The following is a 16,615-nucleotide window of genomic DNA, read 5'->3' on the forward strand; positions in this document are numbered from 1 at the left end:
ACAAAGATTCAAAATGACATCTCTGAAAGAAGTAATACCCCAGGTACAGGAAGGGGATTACATGGCAACTCTAGACTTAAAGGACGCATACTTGCACATCCCCGTCAACAAAGATCACAAACGCGTACTAAGATTTGTGATCAGCAAGACTCCCTACCAATTCACAGTGCTCGCATTCGGGCTCAAATCAGCTCCAAGGGTGTTTACAAAATTCCTAGCAGCAGTAGCAGTGCACCTAAGGAGGCGGTTAAATACATGTATACCCCTACCTCGACGACTGGCTCATGAAAGCAAGCTCCTACAGCCAGCGCAAACAACACACCCGGCAGGTGATACAAACACTAATCCAACTGGGTTTTTCAATCCATTGGGGAAAGTCGTCCATAGAGCCAGAACAGGTGAAGATATTCTTAGGGGCAGAGATCAACAGCATACAAGGCAAAGTGTTCCCCAGCACAAAGAGAACTTTGGCAATACTGAAGGAAACACGTCTGTACCACAAGGGACAAGTTCTGACAGTCAGGACAGTGAGCAAGCTAATGGGAATGATGGCGTCTTGCATACATCTGGTCCCGAATATTTGACTCCACATGAGACCATTCCAGGAATGGATACAGTAGCAATGGTCATAGGCAACAGGGAGTTGGGAAGATCTAGTGTTTCACTCATGCAGTGCATTAGGAAATAGCGTGGTGGAACAAGGAAAACATATCACAAGGGAAACCATTCACACAATCAACTACAACAGTGATCATCACAACAGACACCTCCCAGGTGGAGTTGGGTGCACACATGAACAAACTCAAGGTGAGGGGGTTATGGTCGCAGCAGGATGCGGTCAAGCACATCAACTACCTAGAACTAAAAACTGTGTTCCTAGCCTTAAAAGCCTTTCAGAAGGAGCTGTACGGACACAGGGTGTTGATCCAAATGAACAACACAACCACCGTGTTCTACATCCACAAACAAGGAGGAACACAATCAGTAGCACTATCAGGGCTAGCACAGGAAATATGGACTTGGGCCATTCCACTAAAAGTAGACCTACTAGAAATACATCTCCCAGGGAAGGTCAAGGCGGAAGCAGACAGACTCAGCAGGCAGACGTCAGCATCCCACAAATGGGAGATCAGCCAACAGGAAATACAAAAAGTATTCCGGAAGTGGGGTACACCGCAAATAGACCTATTTGCAGCACACCAAAATGCAAAATGCCAACACTTTGTATCCAGACAACCAGACCATCGCTCACAAGGGAATGCGCTATGGATAAGTTGGTCAAAGGCATTTGCATACGCTTTTCCCCTGATACGACTGATACACAGGGTACTCAACAAATGCAGAATCAGCAACATGTCGCTAATACTAATAGCACCTCAGTGGGCCAGACAGTCCTGGTTCCCACAATTAGTGGAAATGGCGCAAGCACCAGCGCACAGATTCCCAAAAAGAAGGGACCTGTTAACAATGTAGGATGGAAGGGTGCTACACCCAGAGCCAGAGAGCCACAGCCTAGCAGCATGGCTCCTGAAGACCTAGAATTTGCACACCTTAAACTACCCGCAAGCACAATGGCGGTGCTCAGGGAGGCAAAGAGACCTACCACAAAAAAGTGCTATGTAGCAAAGTGGAAAAGATTCTCAGAATGGTGCGTTAGGGAGAAGCTACAAAGGAGAATCACAAAGGAATCAACCGTACTAAAATACTTAACACATCTACTACAAAATAAACTAAGCTACACATCCCTAAGACTGCACTTAGCTGCGATAGTGGCTTACACAAGAGGAGAAACGGGAAAAGATTATTCGCCTCCCAAGTAGTAAAAAGATTTCTAGAAGGGGCAAAGCGAATCGCACCCCAAACAGAATGCCAGCACCAGCATGGAACCTCAATGTAGTGCTAACTCAATTGATGAAGGCACCATTTGAGCCTATTCACAAGGCCACACTGCACATGCTCACTCTAAAGACAGCCTTCTTAGTGGCTATCACATCACTACGAAGAGTAAGTGAATTGCAAGCGCTAACACTTCAAGAGCCCTACTTGCAAATACACAATGATAAGATTGTAATGAGAATGGACCCACACCTCATGCCAAAGGTGGTGTCATGGTTGCACATCAATCAAACAACTCAAATACCTAGTTTTTTTCCAAAAACCAGCCACAAGCACAGAAAGGGCTCTACACTCACTGGACGCCAGGAGGGCTGTAATGCACTGTATAGAAAGGACAAAGGAGTGCAGAAAGACAAAGCAGTTCTTTGTTTCCTTTGCCAGCAGTTTTTTGGGACGTCCAGTTATCAAAAATACCATTGTAAGGTGGATTGCACAAACCATACAACTCTGTCACAATCGGGCAGGACAAATGTTACAAGGAGCAGCTCATGCTCACTCAACAAGGAAGAAAGAAGCAACAATTGCGTTTCTAGCTAACACACCAATTCAAGACATTTGCCAAGCTGCAACATGGTCTTCAGTGCACACATTCACTAAGCACTACTGCGTAGATATCCAAGTGAACAAGGAAGTGCAAGTGGGACAGAAAGTCTTACAACACATATTCAGTAACCAGAGCTCATCTTCCACCCAGCCACCACAATAGGACAAACCGCTACAAAGTCTATGCACAGCATAGTGAATCCGGAAAGATTCACGCTGCAAAACGTATAGTTTCTTACCTGTCGGTGTAGTTTTGCAGCTTGAAGACTTTCTGGATCCACTAGCGAACCCACCCTCCTCCGCCAGAAAGATGAGACAGGAGGAAAGGGATTACAATTGGAGAAAGACTTAAAAGATAAGAGAGGGAAGAAAAGGGAAAAAAATAATCCAAAGATGGAGACCAAAGGTGGAAGCTTCCGGAGGAAGCGTGTCAATGTCACGAAGGACACCAAATGGTGGTATGTCGACGCCCACCTGGGCCACGAAAAAAAAAAGACTACAATTCAGGAGCCAACCCCTAGATGGCTGAATAATGCACGGCTTAGTGAATCCAGAGAGTCTTCGAGCTGCAAAACTACAGCGACAGGTAAGAAACTATACGTTTTATTTGATACCCCAATGTCATGTGTCAGTTTCTTAAATGCCAAATTAAAAAAAGATCTTTTCAGTAAAAGCTGTGAGGACAGATGGAAAAAGAATGAAACCAAAAGTACAATAATTGTATATAGTCTGCTTCCACCTGTAAAAGATGCATTACAATTGTATCTGTCTTTTGTACAGAACCCTCTGCATTGTTACATCTTGAGTATATTTCGATTGAATAACATTTGCCCAATGTAGACCTGCACTGCACTTTTTTCAACAGCTGGGAGACCCTTATGCGTGTTATGCTCTCGCCTCCTTCCTTTGGGCGGTGGCTAGGCATAGACGCTTATCCATTCAGATGTTTTAATGTATTGTTTATTGCTGTGATTATTATGAAATAATTCCCGTTTATGATGATGAATGTTCTTTGATGTGAATTTTCAGGGATGTAATATATTTATTCCAGTTATGTTTGTACTTTTATGCATTGAAATAAAGTAACATAAAGAAAGAGAGAGATTGTGATTACCTGCAAAAGATGTAACAAAAGTGTTAGCATTTTATTAACGACCACCCCATAATGGAATCCCACAGGAACACTAATGTTCCCATTTTTAACTTTAAAATGACTACAGTGAAAAAAACGCTATATGTACTTTTTCTATGAATGAAGGTGTGAAACCCTAAAAACAAGTTTTTGAAATCATAGGTTAATTTGTAATCGAAAAAATCATTGTGAAATTATCCCATATTTCCTACCCTGCACTTGAGTTAGGGAGGTACTTGCAGTTTTTGAATTTGTGTATAACTTACTAGTCACAAATTTGGTTCCACACGGGGTCAACACTGTCCTTTATCCAATGAAGATGGTGAACCTAATAATAGTAAAGCTGATAGCAAGTTCTCTATTTAAAGGTGATTATTTGACAATCTAATACATTGTAGCTGTTGCTGTTTTAGTTTCTTTCATTTGGTTTAAAACAATTCAATTAACCTTTGGTGAAATGCCTAGGACATGGGTCACGGTGTCGTGGTGATTAGAATCCATGAGGTTCGTGTAGTAGTAAGTGGACTTGTTAAGGTTAAGGAAGACATTACAAAAGAGAGTGTACATAGAGGAAACCAACTGCTTTTAGAGGATGATAAGAACAACAGCAAGGAGAATTTTAAGTCTTGGAGCAAGTAGAGCATAGACACAGTATCAAGAAAAGAAAGGTAGTGGTGTGCTAGAAAATGAACACACTTGAATGCAGTCCATGTAAACAGTAAATGCTAGTGATGAAGAAGCCATTACATACATGTGAGGTACAGAGACATGCATGAGATGAAGGTAAGCTGGTATTAAAGGTGACCACATCGTTTTGGAAGTTGCTGTTATCTGCAGACCAGCAGCTTTCGAAAAGTTGGGGCGGTCACATGGGTGGAGTTAGGGGGATGCTTTGACAGCGTCTATTTGTTTCTCACATGAGGATTTCTCTTACACAGGTACCAAGGGCAAGAGGGCTGGGCCCCTGCGTCCTATCTGAAGAAGGGTGGTGGGGATCTTCAACCGCAGAAGCTGGGATCAGGCCCGTCCGCCCATTCCTGCTCCCTGGACTTGGATGGTGTGTCCAGGCCCCAGGGCGCAGTCAACAGAGAGAAGGAGGGTCCGAACCAGTCTAGAGATGGCCGACTTGACAATCGCCCAGCACCCTTCACTGATGTGAGAAGAAGTAAGTGATTAGGGAGTTGGTTTATTAAGAATAAGATATTTAAACATTCCTCGTTGAACACCACTACCATCTCTTACTGTTGACAGTCCTGTATCCTTTTGACAAAGCTCCATTCCAGTCTACAAAGATCCTATCTTATGTCTGTTTAGAGAGGAGTTCTTTCGCACATAATCATATCCCATTGTAAAAATTAGAAAGCGGACAGTGGTTTCAGAACAGCTGCCTATCATCATTCTGTCTCATTCCCAAGAAGGTCTGATTAATACTCACTCAGAAGTGAAGCACCCAATTGCTGCACGGCTTCTGATAGTCATCCTCTAAGATGTGGAGTTCCTAGCTGTCTTGCCATCTGAACAAATCCTTGTGTCATTATATTCAAAAGTGAAATGAAATGTCTCTTGTTCCAGCTCACCCCTCCATTTGATCCTGAATTCATCCGAATGAGATATTGTATCAGCATTTTCCTTTACTCGCTCCACCTTGTTCTTGCACACTGTATACAGCTTTGGCTGGTTGGGCTTGACCCAACGGGATAATAATTGTAAATGATCCTATTTGTATATACTAGGGGCCAGATGTAGGTAAATATCATTTACCGATTCTAAAATACCGAATTTTACCGATTCGGTATTTTAGAATCGGTAAATGATATGTAGCTAATGATTCGGTAAATTTTACAGAATCGGTCAAATTCAGTAAATACCAATTCGGTATTTACCGATTCCGTATTCCCTATTCATTCCTATGGGCCTGGAGGCCCATAGGAATGAATGAGAATTACCGATTCAGTAAATACTGAATCGGTAATAGGGGGTAGACCTACAAGGGTGGCAGGGTGGCACATTGACACCCTGTTGCACCCCTGTAGAGTGCATGGGTGCACATGTGGCACACATACATGCCCTAAGGGCATGTATGTCTGCCATATGGCACAGTTGAAAAAAAGCACAACATTGCTTTTTTTAAGGTTTTCGATATTTACCACCAACTAAAAGTTGGTGGTAAATACCGAATCCTTAATGCATAAGCACTCATAAGTGTGCTTGCTACATATCATCTACCGATTCGGTAAATAACGAATCGGTAAATACCGAATTGGTAACATCCGATTCGGTAGTAACCGAATCGGTATTTTTTTGTCCTCCTACATTACAAATTACCAATACCGGTCGGTAACGGCCGAAATCCGGTAATTTCGGACGTTACTGACCGGTATTGGGCGATCTACATCTGGCCCTAGCTATTTTAACGAGTGTTCTCGTTTTTTGAAGTAACCTGCCGGCCGCCGTGATTGGACCAAAAACACCTTCATAGTAGTCTTTCATTGTACTTGCAGAACTTAGGCAAAAAAACATTGTAATTGTCCACCTTAACATATGGTTCAACGAACCAGGCAATACCCATACAGCTGACCTTGTATTAAATATTGACGTGCTGAGGTTAAAAGAAATTGTCAGAGACCCAGTGCATATAGCATGCTAAATTCTGTTCCTAGTGATATCCAAAATCATTGGTATCTTTCACTCATTACAATCTATGCATCAAAAATATTGTTAAACACACTCTTCAGAGCAGTGTCAATACCAGCCTAAGCACTGTTAGTGAGGCAGAATCTTATGTAGTATACAAATCAGCAGATACAGCAACAGCCCGCTTATCCTACAGGCTAACATTTTTTACCATAAAACATGCATTGAACAAGTTGGTCTCCAGTAAATTGAGGAAAGCAAAGCAGGCTCATAAAGTCAAGAATAATTGGTTTGATGGTTCAAATGACGAGAAATAATCCATGTACACGTTCAAATAGGTTCTTTATTAGAGAGCATCTCATCTATGTACCAGTAGAAAACCCATAAAAAAGAGTTACAGTTGGGCCACAATACAGACACCGGAATAACAAAATATATTCCTTGCCAAACCCAACTGCGAGGCTCTGAGCAAGTCAAAGCAATTTTGGGATATTGTACAGGGAGTGGCCAATCTAGTAGTTCAGAAAACTACGTGCTCAACTCAGCAATGTTGTGGAGATGTGCTGCTGTTCTGCAACTGAAAAACATGAAAATCGAAGAAACTTTTCTGAGGAGCCCAAGACATCACTACACCATACTACCTTACTCTCCCTCCGCAGTCATTCTTCACCTCCTTGAAGCTAGCAGAAGGAGAACTCAAGAATCTCCTTCCCCAACAAAGTTCTGGAGCAACGCGCCACATAGGAGTTGCAAGACTATGGAAATTAAACTCTTGCACCATCACCGCTAATCTAGTTTGAGATCACTGAAGATTTATTCAAATTTGCCTTGGAAAACATCAATGAGTATCTCCAATTTACCCAGAGCAATACCAGCAGGCAGCACAAACACTTCCCATCTTTCCTACAGCTCATGAGGTGGAATACCACCAATCCCTGTGGTTCAGACTGAAAGTGGGTCATTTATAAATGCAGCCTGCAAGATGACATTTGAGCTACACATCCCTACTCCAGAGCTAGATGTTTTACTTGTCCACTAGCAGAGATGGCAAAGGTTGTGCATCTGTACCTGGAGCACTTCCAAATTTCTGCAGAGTAAATGCAAATATAACTGTTGGTAAGAGAATTACCAAGACCTCCAAAAACTATAGACTTCAGAGATTTCAGAATCAGACTGCCAGCTTACTCCTCAACCTGTAGAAACAGGATAATATTTAACTATCCTTGAAACCCATTCTCTGGAGTGAATAATCAAGTTTAAAAGAACAGCTGTCAAATATGAGGCCTACCTAAATACATGCCCTGGATACCTGTGGCACAATTTGCATGCATGCAAGGACTAACCGATTGTCCACCTCACACTTGATCAAGCAGCGTTCATTTACGCATCTAAAAGTGGGAGTAGAAGAGCTGAAACTCTGGAACTCCCTGAAACTGATCCTGAATGCATAAAAAAGACCTATGTTTCAAGAAACTTCTCAAGCCAGAAGAATGTGTACGTTCATTTCATTGAATTGCTGCACTTGCTGAAAAATGTCAGATAGTTGGCCCTCTGCTAATTTGACTCGACACAGTCAGCCTCCGAACCTTGGTCTTGTGACCCTTTTCATTTTAAATTAGTGAGTGACGTAGCAGTGGAGCAAAGAGGCGGCACCATGTGGAATTCCTAAATAAATAGATTAAAAAAGAGGACCTGATTTTCATTTTCAAAAGAACTCTTCCCTCTGCTTCGATGATCTGGTCATCTTTTGTCTTGTCACTGGCCTACCTTCTTTAGCTGAGAGGGGTTCGGCAAAACAACTTTCTCTTTTCCTTTCTAAGCACGATCTACTTCACGCTTCTTTGACTGGTTTCTTTTTCTGGTGTGTCGCAAAGGTAGCCTGTCATCAGATGGTGGATTCATAACAGCACATGGCTGGTTGAGATGCCTATCTCCTTGCACGCATTTGTCTCTGCAGCATTTAACATAGTTGATCACGGCCAACATTAACATCGTGTATTCCTCCTTGGGGTTGGAGAACCCCATTTTACTTTGTTTCTTTTCCTTCGTGTTGGGACGTACATATGTCATTCACATATGCCCCTCTGGGTCAAACTCCAGGTCTTTGGTCCCTAAGTAATTATTCCTGCACCATTTTGCTTTTCAACTTATATGGTGCACCTGGGAGATCTTGAACCTGATGTCCTTGGTAGCACGTACTTTAATCTTTTTATTCTGATTTGATGCAGGTTTACCACCTCTAGAATTATTGCATAAGGTTTGCTACAACGCTTACAAAGCTCTTGTCTCTGGGCAGCCTTTTTGGCTGAAAAAAACAAACCAGTTTCTAGGTGTCAAAGACTTCACCAAACTAAAGATGTTTGGCATTGAAATGTGTGTGCACCACCACTTCAGCTGGAGGGCGCAGGGTGTAGAATGCCTTATTGACCACTTTCTTCCTTATCCCATTAAATCTCAGAAACCTTTGAAAATTATATCTTTGAACTTTATTATCTGCTGCTTTCCTAATGCTGCTCAAGTTACCTTTGTGCATTTCTCTGAAAATGATTTTGCTTTTCAATTGTACATTTCCCTGTTATTCCACTCTGCTGTTTTCATATGGTTAAAGTGCTGTTTTGTTCAGAGCTTTTTTGATTAGTTATTTTTATGTTTATTTTTGAATCCACGTACAGCTTATTGCTACTATCATGTATTGGGGTCGCTTCATAATAAAAGGTTAAAATATGATTTGGAGAAAGTTTGAGAAGGATTTAAAACACTTAGGAAAGACTTGAGTAATAATACATTTGAAAATCTTCTATAAGCCACAGGGGAGCCTAAAGTGTACCTTGAATGCTCTTAGAGATGCCCTTGGGGCAGGCTTGAGATAACTTAACGATCATTAAGGGCTAACCTTGGAGAGAAACTTGGAGAGATCTTGTGGCATCCTTAAAGGAGTCTCTAGTTACCTAGAGAAAGCTTTGAAGAGTATTTACGGAAGACCTAGGGGAGTGGTGGACTGAAGACAAGGCTTCAATGTTGCATTGGAGTGCGCTGCCCGGCTATAACGGTTTTGAGGGCCTACAACTTGGGAGAGTACCTTTAACAACTGACACTGCCCTAGTGGAAGGGTTATTAAGGATGCTAAGGCCTATTCCATCATTGCCATGTAATTTCCATTGAAATGAATGGCATTTCCATGACGAGCTGAGCTCGTCATGAGCGTCCAAGGGGTTAAGCTATTAGCCACCCACTGAGGGTAGAATCTTTTAAAATAGACCAGCAGAAACAGAAAGGAAAGCTTTGAAGCATTGGAGCAGAAGGTAAGCGCCGACTCCTCTTCTTTGTCTTCAATGGAGCTGTTAGCAGTCAAGAGTTCTAAAAAGCCCAAGAAAGCTTTGGTAAACCATTAGAGAATCCTTACAGAAACATAGGAGCAGAGGTAAGAAATAGCCATAGATCTTTTCAGAGATGCCATTCTTATTCTTCTAGGAATCAAAAAAAACATGGAGATAGTTTGAAAGATTTCTTGGTAATTCCCTTGAATAGTACTGTGGGTGCCTTTGGCAACTATCGGAGATACGCCTAAGTATAAGTAATACATGGCTTTGAAATTAAATGAGAAACTTGTTACACTTCACCTAAGTGAAATTTGTTATTTGATTTCAACAGATTCACCCAAGATGAGACAGAGGCCTCCCCCGCGACGAGATCTTACAATAGTAAGTGGTATTTCTAATACATTTTCACCATGATTCTGATTGGTTCTCTCACTGTTCTCACACTGTCTGATTTGCTGTCACACTGTCTTGGCATACCTTAAAACTGAGCCTTTATAGATCATACTGTGCTGCAACCATGGAAGAGGTGGTTGTGTTTTTACCGTATTTGTTTAGGTGGATGTGTCTCTTCTATCTACTTGAGTGTTCAAAAAAAGCTGCCAGAGTGCTGCAATCGTGTAGTGACATGCATTTTGGGAACACTGGATCAGAATCCAGGTCTCTTGGTTTCACAGCCTAGTCTGTCAGAATTTTACTCTGGGCATCTGAAACATTGGGTGCCTGTGTGTGGCCAGTTCCTCTACTAAAGTGGAACCTGAAAACATTAGAAGGATGGATTTTGATTATGAGCTGACCTTTTTTTACAATGGCTTGCTACACATTTCTCTAATTTTGATTGGTGGGTTCCCATAATCTTGCATCTCCAGCATTGGTGCATTTTTCGGCTGGTTCACACTGTTCTTTTGTGAAAAGGCAAACTATTATTTTATTATGTTAAGAGGTTTTACAGTAATGGGGGAGGGGGGGGAGGTGCATCCGGAGAATAATGTCTCAATAGGTATCAAACCATAGTAACATTATCGAACAAACAAGCCAACATTGAGAAATGCCTTTTGTTGGGGATTGTTAGCATTGCTGTACTAGCTAAATAAAATGTGTTGTGTAGCTGTAGATGCACATGCTCTGCATACTCCTGCCATCCAATGTTGGGCTCAGATGATGCCAACCTGTTTTTCTTCGAAGAAGTCTTCAGAGTCACAAGGTCTTGGTGACTTCTCCTCTGGTCTTGCATGCACATGGGCACCTACTCCATTGTTATATTGTTTTTCTCTGTTCATATGTGATTTAGTGCACTCCCGGTTTCAACGAGTTCGTTAATTCCCTTTGTACCTTTGGAGTTTTTTTCTCTTCCAACCCATTATGGGAAGACTTCTTGCACTGCTAGCCAAGCCAATTCCATACCTCCAGTCTGTTGTTTTTGGCTGTTGGAGCCTCTCGGTCCTAGAGGCCTTGCGGGGTGTTGCGTGTTTTGGCCCATCCTTCAGAGAATGAAAATGCACCTGAGGTAATAGAATAAACGCCTTTCAAGGTCTTCACGCTGTCTGCAATCTTTGACTCTTGCTGGAGCATGATAAGAGACACTGCAACTGTTGCTTGGCATTCTGCAGCAAGAAGACTGTACTCCAATGCCGAGACTGATGGTGGGCTCACAGCATGATAGCACAAACCTCCTCAAATGCAGAACATCCTGGACTGGATGATCCCCCTCAGCACCAGAGAGGAGGAAGAAGCACTTGGAGGGTTGGCAGATCTTCTGACACTTTAGTCCAGTCCTGAAGAACAAGCGCCCGAAGATGTTCCATCCACCTTGCCCGGCTCCAGTCCACTCTTAAAGAACATGCCTTCCGTGAATACTGACAATGCCCCAGCCCCACCAAAACAGCCACCCACTGGACCCAAGCACTGCCCTTCCAGGGGACAGGTGTCGAACCCTGTGCTGAAGCTGCTGCCTTCCGTGGGTGCCATGCCGCATCCGAGTGCTGATGGACACCGAACAAAGTCTTTGGAGCAGAGAAAAGGGCCGCCTAGTTGTCTCAATCCTCCACATGCCTCAAAGCTTAAATCGTCACTGTCACAGAAGCAGCTGCTGTTCATGCCAAAACCATTGTCTGCACGGAAACCATCTGCTGTAGACATAGAGGAATGCCCTCGTCTCGAGAGGCTACAGCAGGAGCTGGATGAACTCCAGAGGAGGATCATTATCTACCCACATACTGGAAAGATCATGGCCCCTGAAAAGACTTAACCTATGAAAAAAAATTGATGCTTGCCCTTGAGGAAGTCCCGCCACCGGACCCTTCGGTGCTCATATTGCCTTCCAAGAAGCCTAAGGACAAGGTTCCCCCTCTAACTATTCCTCCTTCCTATTCTCCTCTCTTTCTCCACCACCTCCACCATCAGCCCACTGCCATCTCCTCCTTTACGCCGTTCACCCTCTTCCCATCAGGGGATTCTAGGGTTTTACTCCGATACTGGCAGTCCTAGCCCTTACTCTCCTGCCAAGGATTTGTCCCACTCTACCTTGGCGCTTCAGAAAACCCATTTGAAGGGCTATGATGTAGCACCTCAGACAGTCCCCAGTCAGGACCTCATTACTGTATGACACCATGGTGTACCACAGTGTCTTACAACACGCAGCCGCCTACCATAAGGTGGAGATGTACACTACCCCCGATGAGAATGACTTTTTAGTGAAAACTTTCTCGAAGGTTGATCATTGCATTTAGTACCTCCCCATGCTCAAGAGCATGATTAAGTCCGCCCATGACATTTCCAAGGACCCAGTTACATCCTGCGTAGCCATATCATGCATCATGAAAAAATACAAACTGGTGCTCTCTGACCCACTCCTATATCAGGGTCATGCCCCTTTGAACTCCTTGGTAGTCACTACTTCTAGGAAGAGGGCAGCAGCCCAGGCCACTGGGCACATACCGCCTCCTGATATGGAGAGCAAACAAATATATGCTGCTGGGAAAAGTGCAACCGTAGGTGCAGCCACACGTTGGCGCATGCGCAAACTCAGTAGGACTCCCTTCTAGATATGATTGAGCCCATTGGGAGGATATTAAAGGGCTCTTACAGCACCTCCAAGATCAATATTGCAAACGGTTGAAGAGCTTATAGAGCTGGTAAAGCATTTCTGAGGCGACCATTGGTGTGCTTTAGATGCTGCATTACTGCGGTCAGGGGATTCAATACCTCTATTATTCTCTGGTGCCACTTCTGGCTCAGAATGTCTGGATTCAAACCAGAAGTGCAAGAATACCCAATCAACCTGCTATTCCATGGGAAACATCTCTTTGGAGGGCAGGTTGACAACATGCTTGAGAAAATAAAAAAAGACAGAGAGATGGCAAAGGCGATGGCCACCTTACAGGTACTATCTGGTATGGGCTCCTTTTGGAGACAGTAGTCAAGTGGGGATTACAAAAAATGACTTTTGTCCCCCCCCCCCCCCCACCCCCCCCCCCACACGACCCCAATGCTCCCTGATCACACAACACATGTCTGGGGAGACTACAAAGGTTCCTTCCAGTGGGTCCAATTCTGCATTGAGCACATCTCCTCTCCAAAAAACATTCGACTTTGCAATCACACCCTCAGCCCAGAACACCTCACGTTGCTGCAAGAGGAGGTTCAGGCTCTCCTTGTCAAAGGAGCCATAGAGCCAGAGCCCCTTCAACACCAGGGCAAAGGCTTCTAAACTCTGTAATTCCTCATTCCCGAGAAAGACAGACTCCGAAGACCCATCCTCTGCCTCAGTTCTCTCAACAGGTGCATCCTGTCAGACCATTTCCACATGGGCCCCCTTACAAGAAGTCATCCCTCCTCTGCAACTAGGCTACTTCATGACCACACTGAAGGATGCACACTTTCACTACCCAATCCATCCAGCTCATCAGCACTACCTCCTCTTCATGATAAGTGCTCAACAATACCAGTTCAAACTACTACCCATTGGCGTCACCACCGCCCCAAAGGTCTTTACGGAGTGTTTACAGGTGGTAGCTGCTCAATTCAAAAGGAAAGGAACTCTCATCTTCCCCATCCTCGATGATTGGCTGCTAAAGACTTCAAGCAGCCAGAGTGCTTAACCAGCACCTAGACTGCTATCTCCCTGCTGCACAGCTTGTGGTTCACAGTCAATGCCACCAAGTCTGACTTGGCGCCTCCTCCAATTCAACCCTTCTTATGATCAGTACTCAACTCTGTAGTGGGTAAAGCCTTGCCCAGCCCCAAAGAGTGCAAGCATTCAAGGAGTTTCTCCATCTTTTTCATCCACTTGGGCCATTTCAAGGTCATTTGTTTGAATCTTCTGGGAGTGGTGGCTTAATACATTGCCATGGTGTCCCACGCCAAACTACATATGCAACCGCTACAGGAAGGCCTCTCAAGCCAGTGGTCACACCTGACCTGAATGTCCATTGGACGATCCAGAGTCGAGAAGGGTCCGCATCCATCACTGCAATCTGTTGCAGGGCAGGCCATTTTCAGACCCAGTTCCGCAAGTGACCATCACGTCAGTCACATCTTTAGTTGGCTGAGGAGCACACTCTAACATGACCGTCCAGGGTCTGTGACCACCCTGTCAAAGAGGTCTCCACATCAACCACTTGGAACAGGAAGCCGTTCATCTAGCTCTCAAAGCCTTACTTCAACATATTCCTGGTAAGGTAGCTCACGTGCATATGTACAATATGACCGTAATGCTCTACCTAAAGAAGCAAGGAAACACTCACTCTCCTCAGCGATTGTCTCTAGCGCAGCAATTCTGTCACTGGGCCATGCATTTCCATATTTAACTCCTGGCAGAGTATCTTCCAGGAGTTGACCATGACTCTGCTGACATGTTCAGCAGGACTCCGCAACATGTTCATGGGTGGGAACTCCACCCTCAAGTCCTACTTTCTACTTCAAAAGATGGGTCACCCTACACATAGACCTTTTCACCACATAAGAAAATGTTAAATGCCCAAACTTTGCCGACAGGTTCCCACACCCCCCAGTCCTTGGGCAATGATCTGTGGATGAATTGGTCAGGGATCTTTTCATACACTTTTCCTCCTTTCCTAGTGATTCCTAACTTGGGGCCAGATGTAGGTAAAACTTATTTACCGATTGTTAATTACCGAATTTTACCGATTCGGTAATTAAGAATCGGTAAATAAGAAGTGGGGGTATGTAGGAACATCCAGATGTTCCATTTACCGAATCGTTAAGAATCGGTATTTACCGATTCGGTAAATACCGACCGGTAATGCTCCATTCATTCCTATGGGCTTTGAAGCCCATAGGAATGAATGGGCATTACCGGTCGGTATTTACCGATTCGGTAAATACCGATTTTGACAAGGGTGCAGGGGGTGTCACTTTGACACCCTCTAGCACCCCCACAAAAGGTTCGGGGGCCATATGGCAGGCAGACCTGCCCTAAGGGCAGGTCTGCCTGTCATATGGCACAGGTGTGCATGCACACATGTGCATGCACACCTGAATCGGTATTTTAACATCAAATACAATTTGATGGTAAAATACCGATTTTGTAGGCCTTGTGGGACTCAGAAGAGTCCCACCTACATATCAATTTTACCGATTCGGTAAATATACCGACCGGTATATTTACCGAATCGGTAAAATTACCGATTTTCCCTGTTTACCTGCCCCTACATATCAAATGCCAAATACCGGTCGGTAACGGCCGAATTCGGCCGTTACCGACCGGTAAAACCCTACCTACATCTGGCCCCATGTCAGGAAGTTCAAGCAAACATTCCTCACTCTCATCCTAGAGACTCCTTCTTGGGCCGGACAGCCATGATTCTTGGCCCTTCTAGAAATGTCCATTCCCTCTATGAGAAGTTCACGAACAGGCCGAACCTACTCACACAAAACCACTGCAAAGTAAGATATGCAGACCTCAGACAGGTCAACCTGGTGAGATGGCTCCTGAAGTCCTAGAGTTTGGTTACCTCAACCTACCCCAAGAGGGCTTGGACTTACTCAAGTAAGTCTGTAGGCCCACTACTCGCACCCGCTACTCTGCTCCGAGGAAGCGTTTTGTGCACAGCTGTACTCCAAAGCACATACACCTTGTTACTCCAACGGTGTAAGACATTCTTTGTTACATCCTATACTTACAAAAGTCGTGGTAAATGTACATGTGAATCTGGCTACATTTAGTCACCATTGCTGCTTATATGCAAAATAAGGAACACTCTTCCCGTTTCAAAATTCCTCTAATTAAATATTTTGTGTAGGGTCTTAAGCTTGTCAGGCCACTAAGGGCACTCACAACTCCAGCCTGAAATCTTAATGCAGTCCTCCCTATACTTATGGAGCCCTCCCCTTGGAGCTACTAAATTCATGTCATTTGCAGTTTCTCTTGAAAAGTTGCTTGTCTAGTAGCCATAACGTCTCTCTGACATATTAGTGAACCTAGAGGCCCTCGCCCTACAGGAACCTTTCTTCTAAGTACATCAGGACACCGCAGTTCTTAGAACCAATCCAAAATTCTGACCCAAGGTGATTTTCCCATTCCACCTATGAAACATTCCCATAGCAGATATATGTAAAGCTGCCACATGGTCCATGCCATTCACTTCCAATAAACACTATTGTGTGTATGTTCTTGCTTGACTGCAAGCTAAAGTTGGTCAGACTATCTTTAGGACTCTATTTCAGACCTCTGCAGCATCCACTGGCTAGCCACCAATTAGTACAGTAGTGCTTTATAGTCAAAGCAGAGCATATGTTTCTACAGCCACACATGCTGAGAAGGGATTATGTTACTTACCCTATAAGCATCTGTTTGTTGCATGTAGGACCATATATTAACTTGTGTCCACTCTCCACCCCAGAAGCCAGTGTTTGTAACAGGTTTCTTTCACTTAATAACTTTTTCTCCGTCTACACGCATGGACAATATTCTTTTCTGCTCACTGCTCCATTCTTACTTTCATCCTATGGGCGAAAAACAATCTAAGAATAGAATCAGTGCCCATTCTTCTTGTGACTCCAAAGACTTCTTTGAAGATGAACAATTTGCAGTTGTCCAGTCCCAAAACTAGATGGCAGGAATATGCATAGC

At 43.9% G+C, this 16,615-nt stretch overlaps 1 protein-coding gene across 4 annotated transcripts in view; it reads left to right on the plus strand.

Moving 5' to 3' along the window:
- SH3PXD2B (SH3 and PX domains 2B) overlaps window positions 1-16,615 on the plus strand; it is a 305,249-nt gene that overhangs the window by 269,106 nt on the left and 19,528 nt on the right. For all 4 annotated transcript variants that reach the window (XR_013598659.1, XM_078653005.1, XM_078653007.1 and 1 more), the window contains 2 exons: window positions 4,510-4,736; window positions 9,857-9,906. Coding sequence is in view for 3 of the 4 variants with exons in the window: in XM_078653005.1 (XP_078509131.1) it covers window positions 4,510-4,736; window positions 9,857-9,906 (277 nt within the window). In the remaining variant the exon portion in view is untranslated. The remainder of the gene's footprint in view (window positions 1-4,509; window positions 4,737-9,856; window positions 9,907-16,615) is intronic.

This window comes from Lissotriton helveticus, chromosome 7 (assembly GCF_964261635.1).
Source record: "Lissotriton helveticus chromosome 7, aLisHel1.1, whole genome shotgun sequence".
Lineage (NCBI taxonomy): Eukaryota > Metazoa > Chordata > Amphibia > Caudata > Salamandridae > Lissotriton > Lissotriton helveticus.